This window comes from Panicum virgatum, chromosome 4N, assembly GCF_016808335.1.
Source record: "Panicum virgatum strain AP13 chromosome 4N, P.virgatum_v5, whole genome shotgun sequence".
NCBI lineage: Eukaryota > Viridiplantae > Streptophyta > Magnoliopsida > Poales > Poaceae > Panicum > Panicum virgatum.
In genome coordinates this window covers 31,422,088-31,441,341 of record NC_053148.1, presented here as the reverse complement: position 1 = coordinate 31,441,341, position 19,254 = coordinate 31,422,088, and the positions used below count along the sequence as shown (strand labels likewise).

Genomic DNA, 19,254 nt, shown 5'->3' with positions numbered 1-19,254 from the left:
GAAGTCCTTCGCGGCAGCTTCATGTATCTGGATCTATCACCTGTACTGTGTATATGCCGAAAAAATTAATAAAGTTCTCCTTTTTCTGGGATCCAGAGATCCCGGTCTCTTTCAACCTTTCTTGTTTGTGGAAAACTTTATCTCTTGTTGTTGTTTCTTTTACGGAAAACTCATGTCCCGGGGTGGTTGCCTGTTCACTACTTTGGAGCATCCCAGCGCGAGGTGGAGTCGTGAGGGCGTCCCGGGGTCCGAAGACGAAGCAGGGAGTTAGAGTTGTCCAGGAAGAGCCTGTGAGCCCCGTAGCCGACATGCCGACCTGGGTGAGAGTGTCCTTCTGTCATGACGCTAGGCGTCCCTTCCACGAGACACAAAGGTTTTTGAATTTGCTAGGAATTCAAAACATGCTCATCATAAATGGAAAAAGCAAGGTAGTACATAGGTAGGAGGGAGCCCCATGGCTAAGCTTCCCGAGGTGGCCTCGGGTTGCTTGGTCCTTATGCCAGAGCGTAGAGACTCTCCCCTATCTACCGGTGGAGAGCCAGGTATCCGACTTGGAGGGACCTTGGTTGTACGTGGCGCTAGTGGTGTCAGCGGAGGGCTTGCTGATAACGAACAGCTTTCAGTGCCGCTCGGCATCGAACTTCCTCCAGATAGAGAACATCTTGTTGGCACCGTTGATCTTTATCTTCTTCCTGGTAGGCCCTAATGCGTGGGCTTCCCGGGGTCACTTCGGCAGGGAGGACTGCTTCGGAGCCATACACAAGAAAGAATAGTATTTCCCCAGTTGCTCGGTTCGGGGTGGTGCGATTTGCCCAGACCACCGCAGGGAGTTCATCTATCCATCCAGACCAATGCTTCTTGAGCTCGTTGTAGGTCCAGGTCTTTAACCCTTCGAGAATTTCTGCGTTGGCTCGCTCCACCTGTCGGTTGCTGCGAGGATGAGCGACGGAGGCGAAGCACAACTTGATGCCCATGTCGTCGCAGTAATCACCAAAGAGGTTGCTGGTGAACTGGGTTCCATTATCGGTGATGATCCGATTTGGATTGATGAACTTGAGCACCGAGTTCTTGTTGGCTTTCACGACTGCAGTTGCCTCGGGCCACTTCGTGAACTTGTCAATCGCCATGTACAACCATTCATAATCGCCGATGGCTTTTGGGAAAGGTCCCAAAATATCGAGCCCCCAGACCACGAACAGCCATGACAGGGGAATGGTATGGAGTGCCTGTGCTGGTTGATGTATCTGGTTTGCATGGAACTGGCACGTCCTGTAGTGCTTAACCAGTTCGGCTGCATCCTGAAGGGTTGTACGCTAGTAGAAGGCGTGCCGAAAGGCCTTCCCGACCAGCGTGCGGGAGGATGAGTGACTCCCACACTCGCCCTTGTGGATGTCGACGAGTAGCTCGCCGCCTTCTTCCCGAGAGATGCACCAGAGAAAGACCCTGTCCGTGCCGTGCCGATAAAGATCCCCATCTACCATGGCGTAACGTTTGGACTGTTGTACGATCCGTTCCATGGTGGCATCATCCTCGGGAAGGAACTTTTCTTTCAGGTAGTCGCGTATGTTGTCCATCCGTGACCTGATCTAAGAACGTGCCGATGCCAAGTGGTTGGCTTCAGCGGGTGGCAAGGCCTGGGTCCCCCCGCTCGACGGCGGGCTTCCCCCTTCGTGAAGTTCGGCAGCGGTGATAGTAGGTTGGCGTAACTTTCCTTCGAACACCCTGGGGGGTAATGGAGCTCGTGAGGAAGCGAGCCGGGGCAGCTCGTCAGCCTCAGTGTTCTCTTTCCTGGGAATGTGTCGTAGCTCCAGTCCATCAAAGTACCATTCCTTGCACCGGACCTTAGCTGTGTAAGCAACCATCTGATGGTCGACGCACTGATACTCCTTGGAGGCCTAGTTTATGACAAGTTTGGAGTCGCCCTGTACGAGCAGGCGGCGGACTCCCAACCCAACGACGGCCCGCAGCCCAGCAAGGAGACCCACATATTCGGCCATGTTGTTTGCGGCTCGCAAGTCCAGCTAAACTGTGTACATGAGGGTGTGACCGTCTGGGAAGGTCAGGACCACCCCAGCGCCGGCCCCCTGAAGGTTAGCGATTCGTCGAAGTTCATGCACTAGTACTCCAGGGTCTAGGGCATGTCGTCGTCGCACGTCGGAATGGCGGTCTCCTCCATCGGCTCTAAGTCTCCGATGGGAGTCCATTCCGCAATGAAGTCGGTGAGCGCATGGATCTTGATGGCGTGACGCGGCGCAAACCGCAGCTCGAACTTGGCCATCTCAATGGCCCACTTGACCGTGTGCCCAATACCTTCCATGTTCTGGAGGATTTGGCCCAGGGGGTACGACGTGACGAAGGTGATCTTGTGTGCTTGGAAGTAATGGCGCAGCTTGCGGGATGCCATGAGAACGGCGTACAACATCTTCTGCGCTTGGTGGTAGCACTCCTTAGCATCTCGGAGCATCTCGCTAACGAAGTACACCGGGCGCTGTACCTGGCGGGTCTTTGTCGGTGTAGCCCCCGGCGTCATCCCGGGGTTCGGGGCAACTGCATTAGTGTCTCGAGCGACCGCACCGGGACTCGGGGAGACCGCTCCAAGATCCGGGGTGATGGTCCCAGGGTCCGTGGAGTCAGCACTGGGACGCGGCGTAGTAGATTTGGGGTGCTCCCCAGGTGGGGTCACCGCGGCATCATCCCGCGCTTCTTCTCTTTCCGCCACCAACATCGCGCTTACAACTTGCGGGGTGGATGAAATGTACAGGAGAAGTTCCTCCTCGTCCCAGGGTGCCACCAGGACGGGAGGGGAAGTGAGGTACCTCTTGAGTTCCCGGAGCATGACTTCAGCGTCTTCTGTCTAGCTGAGGCATCCGGTTTTCTTGATCAGCTTGAAGAGGGGGAGGCCACAATCCCCGAGCATGGAGATGAACCTCCCCAGTGCTGCCATACACCCCGTGAGGCACTGCGCCTCCTTCAGGTGCATTGGGGGTTGCATGCGGTCAATTGCCTCCACCTTTGCTAGGTTCACTTCGATGCCTCGGCTTGACACCAAGAAGCCCAGGAGCTTCCCTGCTGTTACCCCAAAAACACATTTTTTGAGGTTCATCTTGAGCCAGGTGGTGCATAGGCTATTGAAGGTTTTCGACAGGTCCTGCAGGAAGGTTTCCTGCTATCGGGTCTTGACCACAATGTCATGGACATACGCCTCGACATTGCGGGACTGCAAGTCCTGCAAGGTGATGCACATGGTTCGCTAGAAAGATGGACCAGCATTCTTGAGCCCGAAGGGCATGCGGACGTAGTAGTACGTTCCCACCGGAGTGGTGAACTGTTGACGCTCCTTAGCGCCCCAATTTGTATACCACAAGCGCACGGTTCGTGTAGCTTTTCCCTTAGAGTATTCCCCCAAGGTTTATCAATCTGTGGATCGACAATGAACTTACTAGGGATTTCCATCTAATCTAATGGATCTATCCTAACATGAAGCATGAATTGCACATATAGAGGGTAAACCTTTAAAAGATATGAGTGATGTACAAAGGTTGATGTCATCCATGAATATAGGCGTAACCATAGCAAAACCAAAGACATGACCAGGCCTATCGTCATCTAGTTGTAGTTCAAGCTAACGAGCAAATAAATCATGCATCTCAATCAAAAGCATCTTTAAATCAAAATCTCCAATCCGATCCCTCGATACTCTGCTTACTCAGTGGGAACGGCCTGTCACGATGCCCCCCCTTTGGATGAAATACCCTGAAGCAAGTCGAACCCCCTTTGGTAGTTCCGCCATGAACCTCTAGCCACCATGACTACAAGATCATGCTAAGAGATCTATCTCGATAATAGATCTAAGATGAAGCAAACCCAAAGAAAAGAACAAAATCGAAAGAGAGAACATGATCGCTAATAGATTCGGAAGACATGATTATCATTACTCACATAATAGATTCGTTTGGATCATCACCACTGAGTACATACCATTGATGACTGAAACTAGCTCATGAACTCCACCATGGCACAACAACGCAGGGAGGCCATGGCGGCTAGGGGTGGCCGAAGCCATCTCCTAGACAACTTCGAAGACTTGCGGCGGCCATCGTCTCCCTCCGGTCTTGGCCCTAGGTTTTCGTCGAGTTCTGGGTGGATGGATGCTCCGAGTTGAATAAGGTGCGAGCTATTTATAAGCTGAGGAAGCCACCGGTCGAAGGGCAGGCCGAACCGCCTCAGAAACGGGCTAGGCCGGCTGGCCCCATCAGCCTAGGCCGGCCGGCCTACCCCCTTTCGGGCTCGCCTCGGTCTCATCTTTGGCGTGCAGACTCCTCGCATCTTCTAGAGTTTATGTCCTTCACGATTGCACCCCTTTGGACGTCGTTATCTTGGAGATATCTTCGAGGAAAGGATAGGATAGGGAATCCTTCCTTAAAACTTCATTTACTTTGCTTAATCCCGAAGTATCTTGATCTCATCTTCGTGGGCTTGGTCCTTTGGGCTCTCTCGGAGGATGGATGTGCGTGAATGGGCTTCGAATCAACATGGGCTTTGGTCCTCCCTTTGGGCTTTGGCCTTCGTCTTTCTCCGTGTTAGTGCTCGATCACGGGCCTCGTCATTTCATGCTCCAAAATAGGCCAAAAACCTGCAAAAACAAAGTTCCTCCAAAATATATGTGCAAACGTGAAAATGACCAATAATTAGGCCGGGGTTAGGACGGTTAGTGATTTTGATATTAAATTCATACCATTATCAAGGATAAACAAGGTATAAAGTGGGTACTTAAGGAGCGCCAACATTCCCCCATGCTTAAACCTTGCTCGTCCTCGAGTAAGTCCAGGAGCTTTGCTTATAAGGAAATCAGCGTTGCCCCTCAATGTCCTCTCTGCACTTAGTCATACATAACAAGACATATTGCTCTCTCAAGTATTTAGCATTTAAGTTCATGTTGTGACCGGCTACTTTTCATTATGGAAGATAGACTAGCAATTAAAGAACAAGCCACGATAATAAATAAATGCAATGCTCTTAAACTTAAGCGAACTTCAAACCTTTACCTTGTTTCATCGTGAAGAGTTTTCAAAAGAATGCATATCAAACATAAGTGAGGTTCTCTTGCAAAAGATCATGGAAATACTCATCTCATCAAGTCGCTCAAGCCTACAATAGATTGTCTTCAATCTATTCTACTCATATATAAAAGTGGAAGGCTTATGTGGATCTTGGTAGTTAAAAACAATCCTAGGAAAACATTATATCTGAAATATTGTCAAACTAAGAGAGAGATCTATTGGATTTACTGAGACTAGTCAAAAAGGCCATTGGAAAATAATGTTGGAGAGGGAGAAAGATGAAACACACTCATTTAGATAGGTGGACATGTGCAAGTGGCAAATGGATGATCCCGAGATACAAATGAAGTTCTCGTTATCGGATTGCACATGGTTGGAAGATTTGAGTATGGAATAATTCTTTAAAGTAACTTAGAAAATTAATGAAGCCAAAAAGAGCTAAGGAGCATTTTATTCTTCTCTTTTTTTTCTTTCATTTTTCTTTTCTTTTCTCTATTTTTTTCATTTTTCTTTTTTTTTCTTTTTTTTCTTTTTGCTCCTTAGAACTTTTGATAGCATAGAATACTTACCCAGCCATCCCCCCATGCTTGAACGAATGCTTGTCCTCGAGTATGAATAGTGGGAGAACCAACTAGCTAGGGTAAGTATATCAAATTCACCTTCTTCTTCGTAGAACCTCTTGAATCTCCGAGGGAGCCTTGTCTCCCAAAACTTTTCTTTATATGGTGCCCTTGATTCTTTTGATTCCGTCGAAATGATAATCCATACTCAAATTGCGTTGTGGTCAAGGAGGTAATCACAAAAAGATATTTTTGGTTTAGGGTGGATATCCAGCAAGGTTTGCAAAATTCCCGAGGTATAAACTCACAATGCATGGATAAATAGGCTAGCAAAAAGAAGGTTACACAAAAAAACGGAATGACCAGCTTCTTAGTCTCATACCAAAGAAATCAATCTTAATCCAACTCATCAAAATATAAGTTTGCAATCTAAAGGTTTCATCATGAAAGAATATGTATGTATAGGCTTTGGTAGGTAGAACTTTGCAAGAGATTCACAAATGTAGATAGCATAGGAATTAAGTTTTCAAATTAAACAACACAAGGTGTATGGTCATCGGTAGACTTAAATCAAAGAGCAACATAGAATATGTGGGTTTAGAATTTAGTCATTTAACCTCCACAAATAAAAGAGCCGGTATTTAATCATTTTAATTCCATTTAATTGAGAGCAAATGGTCAAGTCATTTACAACATAGCGTAGGTAAAACAAAGCAGCAACTTTCATCATTTTTCCATAAGCATAAGGCATTGCCAAAATGTATCAATGTGGTGAGCACAAAGTGATGGTGATCCTACACTTATTGAAAACAAAAACAAAACTAGGTTGTCCTCCTAGAAGCCATGTGATAGGTCGAGAGGTATATACAAAGGTTGCATCTATGGTTGAAGGCATATATGTACAAGCATTTAGAAAAAGAGAGAGTTGAGGAAGAATTACCGTCCTTCTCGATGCTCGTAATGAAGTGTAGCGCGGCCTCCCCCATACTTAAGCATTGTGCAAAGCATGGAAGAAGAATCATGAGCATCTTGTGGCAACCGTGATTATCTTACTCCATGAGATCTTTCTTCCTTGTCCACGAAATCCTCCCCCATGCTTAGCATGATGCTAGGCGTGGAAGGAGAAGATGGACAATCTTGCAATTCTTGAAGTTCTTCCCTCATGTGTATGAATATCATCTTCAATGTGTCTTCACCTTTGTTGCCTCAATTTCCTTCAACTTCTTCTTGTACTAAGTCATAGTCCCAATCATTGCTTCACATCGTCGTCGCCTCCTTCAATTCCTCGTTATGCCATTGCTGCCTCATCTTCATGAATTTTTTTCTTTCAATTTCCAAAATGGAACATTTACTGAAACATTGTTCCATTGCGAAGTGCATGAATTTTCCTTTCCAACGAGTCCTCGTTTGCCCAAAACTGATTCCGAACAAGAGAGTTATGTCCATTTCGTCCCAGTGCTGCAATCTGCCCTAACGAATTTCAGAACGCGCAACGTTCAATTTTCTTGCCATATCTCCTTGTACGGGTCTTCAAATTCATTGATCTTGGATGTGTTGGAACGGGAATTTCATGGAGCTTCTGAATATCAACTTTTTCTTCCTTTTACGTCTCTGTCCATGTGCAAAATTTGATGAAAACAACGGGGCTTGCTCTCGAACTTTGGAGATGTTGACGAATTTGATTTCTTCTTTGATCACGAATTCATGGGAACGCTTTGTCATGCCTGCAAAACAATCAAGTGCACACACTACCACCGGGGTGACGGTCAGGAGTAGAAACAATTGCCAACAAACCAAAAACATCCCCTAAGATACTTAACTTGTGGCATAATTGGTCTAGTGAAAAATAAACCTAATGGGTGTATGTGAATGCAAGTGGGAGGTGTGTGTATGCAAATGAGAGGAAAATGGATTGCTATCTTGGTCAGAAGAGCTTAAAGATGGAGGTCTGCAAACAAGTTTAAACACCACGTTTACACAAGATTGCAAAAGGTAAATGCTTTCATGATAAGCATTACATGGATAGGAAAGCATACATCAATAAAGTTCTTTCGAAGGATCAAGATAACAAAATGAAAGTGTGGACAATGAGGTGGATGCAAAATGTAAATGCAAAGTTAGCAAAAACAAGTGTTAGCAAGGTTGAAAGGACTTTTCGATGTTGTTCCGCAACTAGCTTATTCAAAAACAATTGCTAAGAGTGACAAAAAGCATTCGCGACACTTCATAAGAAGTGAGGCTTTTGTCAATGAAAAGATTATTTATCGAAAAGGACCAAGCAACCGAGCTAACAAGGTTTTAGAAGTAGGTTTATGGGTTTCCTATATTTTTTTGGCTTAAAACAAAAATTTTGAAGAGAGAGTGTTGGGTATAGAAATTCTATCTAAGGTGGTTTAAAAAAAACTAGAGAGAAACAAAAGTTAGATTTTTTTGAATGAAAAACATAACATATGGTTTTAGGATTGCTCTATGAGTGGTTTTCCTAAGGGTTTTAGGATCTCAAAAGCGAGGCTAGTCAATGTTTTTTTTAGAAAAAGTTTTTTTTATAAATGCAACATGCAATGCAATGCAAGGGCGAGACAAACAAAATGATATGACATGATGAGGTGGTCTAAAACAAAACAAAAAGTTAGCCTAAGTTAACTAGCCACAAGTTTAGAATCAAAGGGTGGTGCAACACTTCATATTTCCCTCTAAAAGGACACAAATAAAAAGACTCTAAACACTAATAGGCACACAAAAAGGTCTACAAGTTTCCCAAGATCAAATAACAAAGTGCTCCCTCAATAACATTTAGAATGAACAACATGAAGTTGTGGTTTTTATTAGAGCAATGGTACAATGTTACTTGATATTCCGATTAAAGAGTGCAATGTAGATGGTCATATTAATATATATAAAATAAAAGATCGGGTTGCCTCCCGCAAAGCGCTTCATTTAGAGTCATAGAGCTCGACTTTCTTACATTCCTTCTCATTGATGCGAAGCCATGGTCCTTCATGCAAGAGGTGAAGGTGTTCCATGCAGCTCTTATTCCACTTCCCATGTTGAACATGATCAATCATGCTTAATGGAAAACTTGCCCAATCGTCTCTCACATCATGGTCACCTCCTTCTTTGTTGTCCTTCGTCGCTACCTTTCTTTTCACGGATTTTCCTCTCTGTCTAGATTGGGAATTGCACCAAACAATTGATCCAATTCAAGGTGCACAAAATCTTCTTTCCAACAAGTCTTCATTTGCCCAAAACGCATTCCAATTGAGGGAGTTATGCCCCTTTTTCCCCGTCACTGCAATCTGCCCCGTGCTGATTTCAGCACGTGCATCTCCGATGTTTGAGACATAGCTCCTCCCGTGGGTCTTCAATTGTATCGATCATTGATGCATTGAACCGAGGACTTGATGGAGATCCTGAATATTCAACTTTCTTGCATTGTAAATCTCTGGACTTGTGCACAAAATTTATGAGTCTTAGCGACATCCGTTCTTGAAACTTGAAGATGTTGATGATGGTGTTCAAAATTTTGGGCACAGTTTCCGTCCTCATCATTTGAGTTTTATGTCCTGCATGGTAAGTGAAATTCGGGGCTTCTCCCGACATGTGCTCTTTTAGGGTCATGAGCTTGACCAAGCGCAAAGCAAGATCGAGATTTGCAATTATTTGTAAACATATGCAACATAATCACATCCTCAATTAAATTTCATCAACAAGGCATGGTGTAATTAAATGCAGCATGTGTTTCTTGCATAGCACGGAGCTCATTATTAGGAAGAGGTTCTTTAAGCATGAAATCAACCTTCTCAAGAAACTCTTGCCTATCATCATGAAAAGAACAAGGCATAGAATTTAAACTTTCATTCCGACTATTGGTTCGAGCATCAGATTTTTTAACGATTATCAACAAAACCAATAGAAGCTTGAGAATTCACTGTATACCTTAGCCTCAGACCTTTTTCATACTCATTGGAGTTGTGGTGCTTTGTGCGAGATGTCATCTTGATGCACTCCTCATGGTCCGTCGTGATTTGCTTCTCACGTCTCCATGTGTTGAATGTTGCGCTCTTGTATTCCGTTGTGGTTTGTTTGCAACATCTTCGTTTGTCGAAGGTCGACCGCTTGTGCCTTCATTTGCCAATGTCATTAGGGTTCTTCCTCTACTCCAAGCCTCTGAATTTTATCATGTACGCTTGATGTAAACATCGCCCAATCTCCCCTTCATTGTTGTCATAGTCATCTTTTCTATCTTGTTCTCATCGCGTTGCTCCTGCCTCTTCTTCGTGGAATCTCTCCTGTATACTCAACAGAACATATACCAAAATATAGCTCTATTGAAAAGCTTATGAAATTACCTTTCCAATGAGCGGTCATTCGCTTTAAACGGAGTCCAAACGAGGGAGTTATGCCCGTTTCACTTTTGGCGCTGCGTGCTGTCCAGAAATTTTCAGAGTGCACAACCTTCAATGTTTTGGCCATACCCGCTTGTAGGAATCTCCGATTGACTTGGTTCTTGATTCGTTGGGACGGGAACTTTGTGGAGCTTTTGAATATCCAAAAATATGCTGCTATTTGCTTCTGAGGTTGAGCAGAATATTGATGATAACAATGACTTCTTACGAATCAATCCGAAGATGTCGATGATCTTGATCTTGTGGTCTTCGGAGCGTCTTGTTGTGCATCCTTGGCTTCAAGGTCATCACCATTAATTCACCAGCGAGTAGCATGGCTCCAATGGTCTGTCTCCATGGTTCTTGCTTTGCCTAAGGTGTCGGGATTGAAGGAGGCTCCCGTGCTTTGTGTCAATGATCAGAGCGTTCTCTTTCTTTGATTGCACTCGACTAGAAGCTTCTTGAGCATCCCATGGAGAAGATAGGTGGCATCATGGTTCCTCTAATATTCTTGCCTCTAGTGTTGGTCAGCTTCAAATCATCAACTTTTGTGCACAAGGTTCTCCAAACATCTTGCGACATCGTCATCACTTTCTCCATTGTTTATTGCTGCCTCTTCTTCATTGAATTCCTTGATCATCCTGCACAGAATATGTACCAAAATTCTACTCCATGGAAAGCCTTATGAAATTACCTTTTCAACGAGTGGTCATTGATCCCAAACGGACTCCGGATGAAGAAGTTATGGTCGTTTTACTCCGGCACTACGCTTTGTCCCTAGACATTTCAGAACGCGCAGCGTTGAAAGATTTTACCATAACTCTTCACACCGATCTCCAAAATTCATGATTCTTGATGCGTTGGAAAGTAGACTTGATGGAGCTTCAAAATAATCTATTATTTTCTCATTGTAATTCTCTGATCTTGGACGAAAAACTCATTACAACAGTAACACTTTGGAGATGATGATGATCCGATCGCACGATTTTCTTCGCGGGCATGCTTCATACCTATTGCTTGAACAAACAATTTTTCCCAAAAATATTAGTCTTTAAAATCAATTGACACGGCGGCGTACCTTATTTATCATCTTTTGCTTTGGGGAGTGGGGACTCGATAGCGGATGCTGGGCCACTAACAAAAGTTAGCACCTACCACTAAAGAGCGGGTCTTCATGTAGCCATCAACTTGCTTGAGTGAGATTGGACTTGTCAAAGTACAGACGTTGAGAACTTCTCAATCGCTTTGTGTCTAGGGTTTTACCTGCATTCATGGACACAAACAAGAAACACAGGATATATGCAATAATAAAATTAGGGTTAGTCCAAAAACTAGATAGATCGCCCTAGGGTCCGTGTTGCCGATCCCCGGCAACGGCGCCAGAAAAGCTTGTTGACGCTCCTTAGCGCCCCAATTTGTATACCGCAAGCGCACGGTTCGTGTAGCTTTTCTCTTAGAGTATTCCCCCAAGGTTTATCAATCCGTGGATCGACAATGAACTTACTAGGGATTTCCATCTAATCTAATGGATCTATCCTAACATGAAGCATGAATTGCACATATAGAGGGTAAACCTTTAATAGATATGAGTGATGTACAAAGGTTGATCTCATCCATGAATATAGGCGTAACCATAGCAAAACCAAAGACATGACCAGGCCTATCGTCATCTAGTTGTAGTTCAAGCTAATGAGCAAATAAATCATGCATCTCAATCAAAAGCATCTTTAAATCAAAATCTCCAATCCGATCCCTCGATACTCCGCTTACTCAGTGGGAACGGCCTGTCACGACGCCCCCCCTTTGGACGAAATACCCTGAAGCAAGTCAAACCCCCTTTGGTAGTTCCGCCATGAACCTCTAGCCACCATGACTACAAGATCATGCTAAGAGATCTATCTTGATAATAGATCTAAGATGAAACAAACCCAAAGAAAAGAACAAAATCGAAAGAGAGAACATGATCGCTAATAGATTCGGAAGACATGATTATCATTACTCACATAATAGATTCGTTTGGATCGTCACCACCGAGTACATACCATTGACGACTGCAACTAGCTCATGAACTCCACCATGGCACAACCACGCAGGGAGGCCATGGCGGCTAGGGGTGGCCTAATCCATCTCCTAGACAACTTCGAAGACTTACGGCGGCCATCGTCTCCCTCCGGTCTTGGCCCTAGGTTTTCGTCGAGTTCTAGGTGGATGGATGCTCCGAGTTGAATAAGGTGCGAGCTATTTATAAGCCGAGGAAGCCACCGGTCGAAGGGGAGGCCGAACCGCCTCAGAAACGGGCTAGGCCGGCTGGCCCCATGGGCCTAGGCCGGCCGGCCTACCCCCTTTCGGGCTCGCATTGGTCTCATCTTTGTCGTGCAGACTCCTCGCATCATCTAGAGTTTATGTCCTTCACGATTGCACCCCTTTGAACGTCGTTATATTTGAGATATCTTCGAGGAAAGGGTAGGATAGGGAATCCTTCCTTAAATCTTCATTTGCTTTGCTTAATCCCGAAGTATCTTGATCTCATCTTCGTGGGCTTGGTCCTTTGGGCTCTCTCGGATGATGGATGTGCGTGAATGGGCTTCGAATCAACATGGGCTTTGGTCCTCCCTTTGGGCTTTGGCCTTCGTCTTTCTCCGTGTTAGCGCTCGATCACGGGCCTCATCATTTCATGCTCCAAAATAGGCCAAAAACCTGCAAAAAACTAAGTTCCTCCAAAATATATGTGCAAACGTGAAAATGACCAATAGTTAGGCCAGGGTTAGGACGGTTAGTGATTTTGATATTAAATTCATACCATTATCAAGGATAAACAAGGGATAAAGTGGGTACTTAAGGAGCGCCAACATGAACAATGCTTTCTCCTCGTCCTCCTTTGCCATGCTAATCTTGGGGTACCTGGAGTATGCGTCCAGAAAGCAAAGGAGGTCACACCCCACCATGGAGTCGACAACTTGGTCGATGCAGGGTAGCGGAAAAGGATCTTTTAGGCAGGCCTTGTTGAGGTCGTTGTAGTCGGCACACATGCAAAGTTTGCCGTTGGCCTTGGGACGACGACCGGATTAGCCAGCCACTCGGGGTGGATGACCTCCCGGATGAAGCCGGCCTCCAGCATATTCCGCACCGAGTTGCAGATGAAGTCTTGCCTCTCCGAGGCCTGACGCCGGATCTTATGTTGAACGGGCCGCGCACCTGGTGCGTGGTGAGATGGTGCTCGATCACCTCCCTGGGGACCCCAGGCATGTCTTGCAGTTTCCACGCAAACACATCAGTGTTTGCCCGGAGGAAGGCAATGAGCGCGTTTTCCTATTTCCCCCAGCTCTGCCCCTATGGTTACGGTTTTCTCGGGATCATAACCAAGACAGACCATTTTGGTGAGGGCGGAGCTATTGGGAGAGAGGCGTTGCTTCGCCGTCGGATGGCGGATGGCTCGGGGCGCTCCCCATCATCGAAGGACGTGGTCACCACCGCTTCGAAGAGCCATTTGGTGCAGTGCACCGAGCCCTTCACGTCGGCCATGATCGAGATGACCCCGGCTAGACCCGAGATCATGAGGACGCTGTAAGCGTAGTGGACCGCGGCCATAAACTTGGCGAGCGCAGGGCGCCCAAGTATGGCATTGTAGGGGAGGTCGAAGTGCGCCACATCAAATGTGATGTTCTCCATGTGAAAGTTGTCCCTCCCGCCAAATGTGACGGGAAGCTGGACCTGCCCCAACGGGAGAGTTTTCCCGACAGTCACACCACAAAAAGGGGCAGAAGGGGTGAGCTTGCTCTCCATTTTCTGCATCTGCCGGAACACCTCTGGGGATAGCAGATTAAGGCCCGCTCCGTCATCCACCAGGGTCCTACCAACCCCGATGTTGCAGATGGTGGGTGTCACGACGACCAGGAGGAGGCCCACGCCTGTCATGTTGGAGGGGGTCGCTCCGGTCGAACGTGACTGGAGTGCATGACCACTTTAGAGGCTGGGAGCCCCCGGTGCCGGGGATGCCACGCAAACCTCCCTCCAAAGGAGCTTGGGCCTCCTCTGTGATAGGGATGCACTTACCCCACCGAATATGGTGGCGACCGTGTGCTGCAGCTCCTGGAAGCCCAAGCCAGCTCCGCTTGGGTTAGCCTGGTCACGGTCGCCGCGGTCATCACGGCAGTACTCATCACGGCCCCGCTAGCGGTTCGCCGTGAGATCCTTCACGAGGAGGCACTCTGTGAGGTCATGCCAGTTGGTGCGATAAAGCTCGCATCACTTTCCTCTATTCTGGTGGGGAGGAGCAGGCCTCCTTTCGTCATCGGCAGGGTTTCCCCTGGGCGGTGGCCTCGGGTGCCCCTTCACGGCTTGGATGGCGGCAGCCTTCTGTTTATTCGCCTTGATGCCAGGTTTCAGGCCATCGCGCGCCGGAAGCTCCTTGGGGGTGCGCCAACCTTCAACCCTGTCGTGCGCCTCGGCTTCCCGAGCGCACTTGTCCGGGTCTCCACATTGTGGGTCTCTAGTTTGCCAACGAACCGCTTGTTGGTGACTCCTTCACTGAATGCCATGATGACGGCGGCCGGCGAGATGCGGGGAATGGTGTTGCGTACTTGGCTGAAATGCTGGATGTACTGGCGCAGTGTTTTGCCTTTCCTCTGTCGGACAGCGAGGAGATTGCCGCGAGTTCCAGGTCGTGTGAACGACCCGGAGAAGTTGGTGACGAACTGCTTGCACAGCTCCCCCCAGGACCCGACGGATCCAGGCGGGAGGTTCACAACCATGACCGGGCGGTGCCCCGGAGGGCAACGTGGAAATAGTTGGCCATGACCTGGGGACCTCCCCCAGCCGCCTGAATGGCGGTGGTGTAGATCTGGAGGAATTCATCCGGGTCAATGGTGCCGTCGTACTTCTCGGGCAGGTGCAGTCGAAACTTGGTGGGCCAGTTGACCCGCCTGAAGCTCGCCGTGAATGCCCGACAGCCAGCCCCGTATGGGCCGATGTCGTCGTCGGAGGCGGAGCCGTTGGTCGTGGGCAAGACAGACGATGCTTCCTCATCGGTGGCTTGGTGCCGCTTCTCCCGCGCTCTCTGCAGAGCGGTGTGGGCGTCCTCGCTGGCCCTCACCTCATTGAGGTGAGATCGGAGGTCGGGAATCCCCCCGATGTAGGTAGCCGATCGCTGAGGTTGCGCCGTGGGCTCTCCATGGGTGGCGCTAGAGTTCAGCGCCTTCGGTCCTGGTGCCGCCTTCCACACAAGGCTAGTGTTTGCACTCCTTAGCCAAATCAAATTACTCTGCAAGCGCACAGAGACCGATTGTAGCTTCCACCTAGGAGTATGCCTGGAATATCGAATCCAAGGAACGATAAGCTTCGACTAGTGGTCTGGAGCGATTCAGCCAGACCCGCCATGGAGCAGAGGTACGAGGGTAGAGGGTTTATCTTCAGATAGAATCCTAATTACTAAGCTAACCTGATAGACTACTAACTTGATGTGTTTCGGCGGCCTAAGAGAAGGACTCAGAAAGGTATGAGAAGGGAGTCTGACGTCCTTCGGCAACTACTGCTATGAAAGCACCCGAACATGGTGGACTACTAGGGACGGACAAGGCTGTCACCACTTACCGCCTACCACTGCGGTATTGTGGGGTGGAACACAATCCGAGATAGCTATCCAAGCCTAGGCACCACACCCACAGCTATCGAGCTACTTACTCCTATCGTGTACTAATGAAGAAAGTAACCTCAGTTAAGTAGAACTTACTACTTACGCAGACTCAGGATCTCGCAGATCAAAGAAAGTAACTAAGCAAGTAACTTAAGTAAAAAGTAAAACTAGCGAGAAACTAAAGATAAACGAGGAACTTACTTGATTATAAATTCCCCCGAGGTGGATGCAAAGTTGGGGTAAGGTCGAAAGAACCCGACTCCGCCCCTTTCGCCCGGCTTCCGCCAAAGTTCTCACCTCACACTCTCACTATTCTACTAAGATGGAAACTAAACTTTGAGGCACTCAAGCTCCAAGTGGTGTGTGTTACAAGTGAGGTGAGGGGGTCCTATTTATAGCACTCCAAGGTCGGTTCCTGGTAGTTAATTCAGGTAACGCCGGTTGTACGCGACCATGGCAGTTGTGCTTGATTTCCATGCGAAGGCTGGTGATCAGACGCTGAAAAGTGGGGCCAAGCGGCCTGGCCTAGGCCGGCCGGCCTGGCCCTGCTGCCACCTAGCACCGCCTTCCCGTGGAACGGTCTTGATCGTCTCTAGAGGATGGTACTTCTGGTGGTTCGTTCAACTGACACCGTCTTGGGCCGGGCGGCCTGGCTCTGGGTGTTTTTTGGCCCTCCGTTGCACTGACATGATCCTCCATGGCCGTAGATCATTCCTTGGTGGGGTGGATATCTTGTGTCTGATCATGGCCCAAGATTCCTTCACTTTGGGATATGGGTTCAAGCCTTCCAGGTCCAACTTGTGCATTTTGGGATACTACCCATTGGAATGACTTGAATTCGCCCTCTAGATGACTTTGGTAAAATCTCATGCCAAGATTCCACAGAAAGCTTTGGGTCAACTTTGGATATGTTATCCCTGAAGTCAAATAAACACCAAAACTTGTGGAACTCATTAGATATAATAGTTATGGCATGGTTGTGGACTAGGTTTCATGAAATCATGTGGAGTGTTGGCGGCGAAAATCATCGATATCGACCGCCAATAGCTAACCAGCTCGTCGAGCCATTCTCCATCGTGGGTGCTGACTCCCGCCCTCAACGGAGGGTGGCGTAGCCAAACACGGGCTGCAGCGAGCGCTTCCCCTGGGGGATTGCTAGCACGGCTGAGGCGACTGCGAGCCGGTGGGCCTCGATGCATCGTGCAGCCCCGTGCTTCTGCCCTGAACTGGGCGACACGGGCATTAGCTGATGCCATTCTGCCAGACTCAGCCCTAGGGCCATCAAGTCGTGGCGGCGCGGTGAAATGCGATATTGGTCGCCAGACGGTCAGAATCGCGGAGGATAAGCCCCCAGCCCCCAGACGAGGAGGGGCGCTGGAGAGCGCTCGGCGTGGATGTGCGGGCTCGTTGCCGCTCTCCCCATCGGAATGGTCGGAGTGGTTTGCCATGGATTCTACGAGGTTGAGCTTCGCATAAAGGAAAATCTTACGCGCTACACCCCCTACCTGGCGCGCGAGCTGACGGTGGGTGAGTACCGCAATCACGGATTTGAGGGAACCCCCGTTTAGATATTCGGTCAGGGGTGTAAAGCACGCAAGGATCTCCCTTACGGAAGCGAGTGTTGGAAATATGCCCTAGAGACAATCATATTTCATTGTATTCATGATTAATAAAGTGTTCCTTGCATATCCATGGATGACAACTTGTATTGATTAATACTTATGTGAAGTATTTGTGAAACTCTTTATTTGTATGGATATTCTGAAATATTCCTAGTTGGAGTTCATGTGAGGACACACATGAATATTAGACAAGCACATGTATTAATTGATTGACAACGTTTCACAAGTCATGGACATGGGGATGTCAAACTAATCATGTGGGCTCATGTGAGACGTGAGACTGAACTGACCCAACACGAGATGATAACTTCTCATTACACAATATGTACGCTGTGTCCTAAGACCTGAGATCGTCGTATGTACTCAAGATGTGAACCAACTTACTTAGGAGCCATCAAATGCTACACCGTAACAGGGTAGTCATAAAGGTGGCTTTCGGGTTTGTCAAGAAGCATGCTGTGAGACATGGTCGGTCAAGATGGGATTTGCCCCTCTCTGCAAGAGAGAGATATCTCTGGGCTCCTCGAATGATTCAGATCAAAAAATGCATGGCCATGCTGCGGTTAAGAGTTAACCAAGGATTCCGAATCACATGATCGAGAAAGAGTGGCCGACTTCAATCTAGACCAAATATCATGAGGCAAAGAGAATAGCATGTATAAGATTGTGATGACTCGACAGATATGATTCGCGCATGCATAGGAGTTGACATGTCTTGCTAGAGACCACTATCAACTATTGGTGAGTAGGAGTACTCGACCATGTCTATTCACGTGTCAGCCCATAGGGTCACACACTTAAGTGCCAGAAGTCTAATAAGGATGAGATCCTAATTAGACTTGGTTTTGATGCACTAATGGGCCTCGACATGCCCATAGGGTTGGACCCTTGGTTGGGCCCAGGGTAGCCCACCTAGGGGGCGCCCAAGGTGGGGGCCAGGGCAGCCCACCTAGGGCGCCCAAGGTGGGGCCCACTAGGGCCCATCTAGGGGTGCTCACCAGGACTATATAAGGTGGGGAGAGGGGGGCGCCCAACCTTAGGAGAAACCCTAGCCGCCCCCTCTGCAGTTGGTGCCCCCCTCTCCTTCCTGTCCCTCCTCATTGTGCATCAAGCTCTAGGTGCTCTTGCGGATCTAGCAATCCGGAGTTTGACGCTTCTTCCCATACATGTGGACTTCGTGGAGGTGCTGCGCTTGCTGCACAAGGACGAGCTGTTCGTGAGATGGTTCACTCAACTGCACTGTGGCTACCATCTACACTACACCGATGCACTATAGAAGTACCGCAACCACGTGTCTAGTAGTAATCCCGTGATCTATAACTACAGTAATCTTGATTTATGTGGTAGCAAAAAATTTGTTTTTGCTACCCCATATTCCTACTGCGAGTTGAGATAGTGGTTTTTAGATAGGTTCAGGCCTCCCGGAGGCGTAATACCCTACGTCATGTGTGTTGTGATTGGTCCTTACTGATCCCGAGTTGGAAAGCCCAATCCCGGAATGTATGAATCAGGTCCCGAAAAAAGGGCCCCCTTACATGTTCTGAGATCTTTCTATTATAGGCTACAACTACCTTCTCTGCTCTTCTCTAATTCGTGTGAACGCCCCTTTTGCATGGTGGGCGCTGTCTTCCATACTGCCCCGCCTTTGTCAGACGGGCAAGCAGCTTCTCAGTCCCGCTGTAGCAGGCATTGGGGGGTCCACTGGAGTCAGGGGTGCTCGGAGACGGCATAGGGGCATCCCGGGGTGGCCATGGACACTGGCAGGTGAACCCCAACATCCCGGGGTGATCCCGGGGGCGTCCAGCGGGCCCTCGTGCTCCGAGATGCACAAGGGGACATCCCGGGGTGGTCCGAGGCGGCCGCCTAGCGTTTTCGGGGCACCCCGCGGACCCCTCGTGGTCCGGGGTGACCCTGGTCAACCCCGGGGGGATGGCCGGGGCTGCCCTGGTTTTATCGCGATGGGGGCGCGGTAAACTGCGGTGGGTCCCGGCCACC

General features: G+C 48.2%; 2 protein-coding genes across 2 annotated transcripts; both read right to left on the bottom strand.

The window, feature by feature from the left end:
- Positions 1-587: 587 nt before the first annotated feature.
- LOC120669321 lies at positions 588-1,127 on the bottom strand. Its single transcript, XM_039949094.1, has one exon. The coding sequence runs from the start codon at positions 1,125-1,127 to the stop codon at positions 588-590; it is 540 nt and encodes a 179-aa protein (XP_039805028.1).
- A 12,214-nt stretch (positions 1,128-13,341) lies between these two features.
- LOC120669320 lies at positions 13,342-13,920 on the bottom strand. The gene has a single exon (XM_039949093.1). It carries the CDS (start codon positions 13,918-13,920, stop codon positions 13,342-13,344), a length of 579 nt encoding a protein of 192 aa, XP_039805027.1.
- Positions 13,921-19,254: the final 5,334 nt, after the last annotated feature.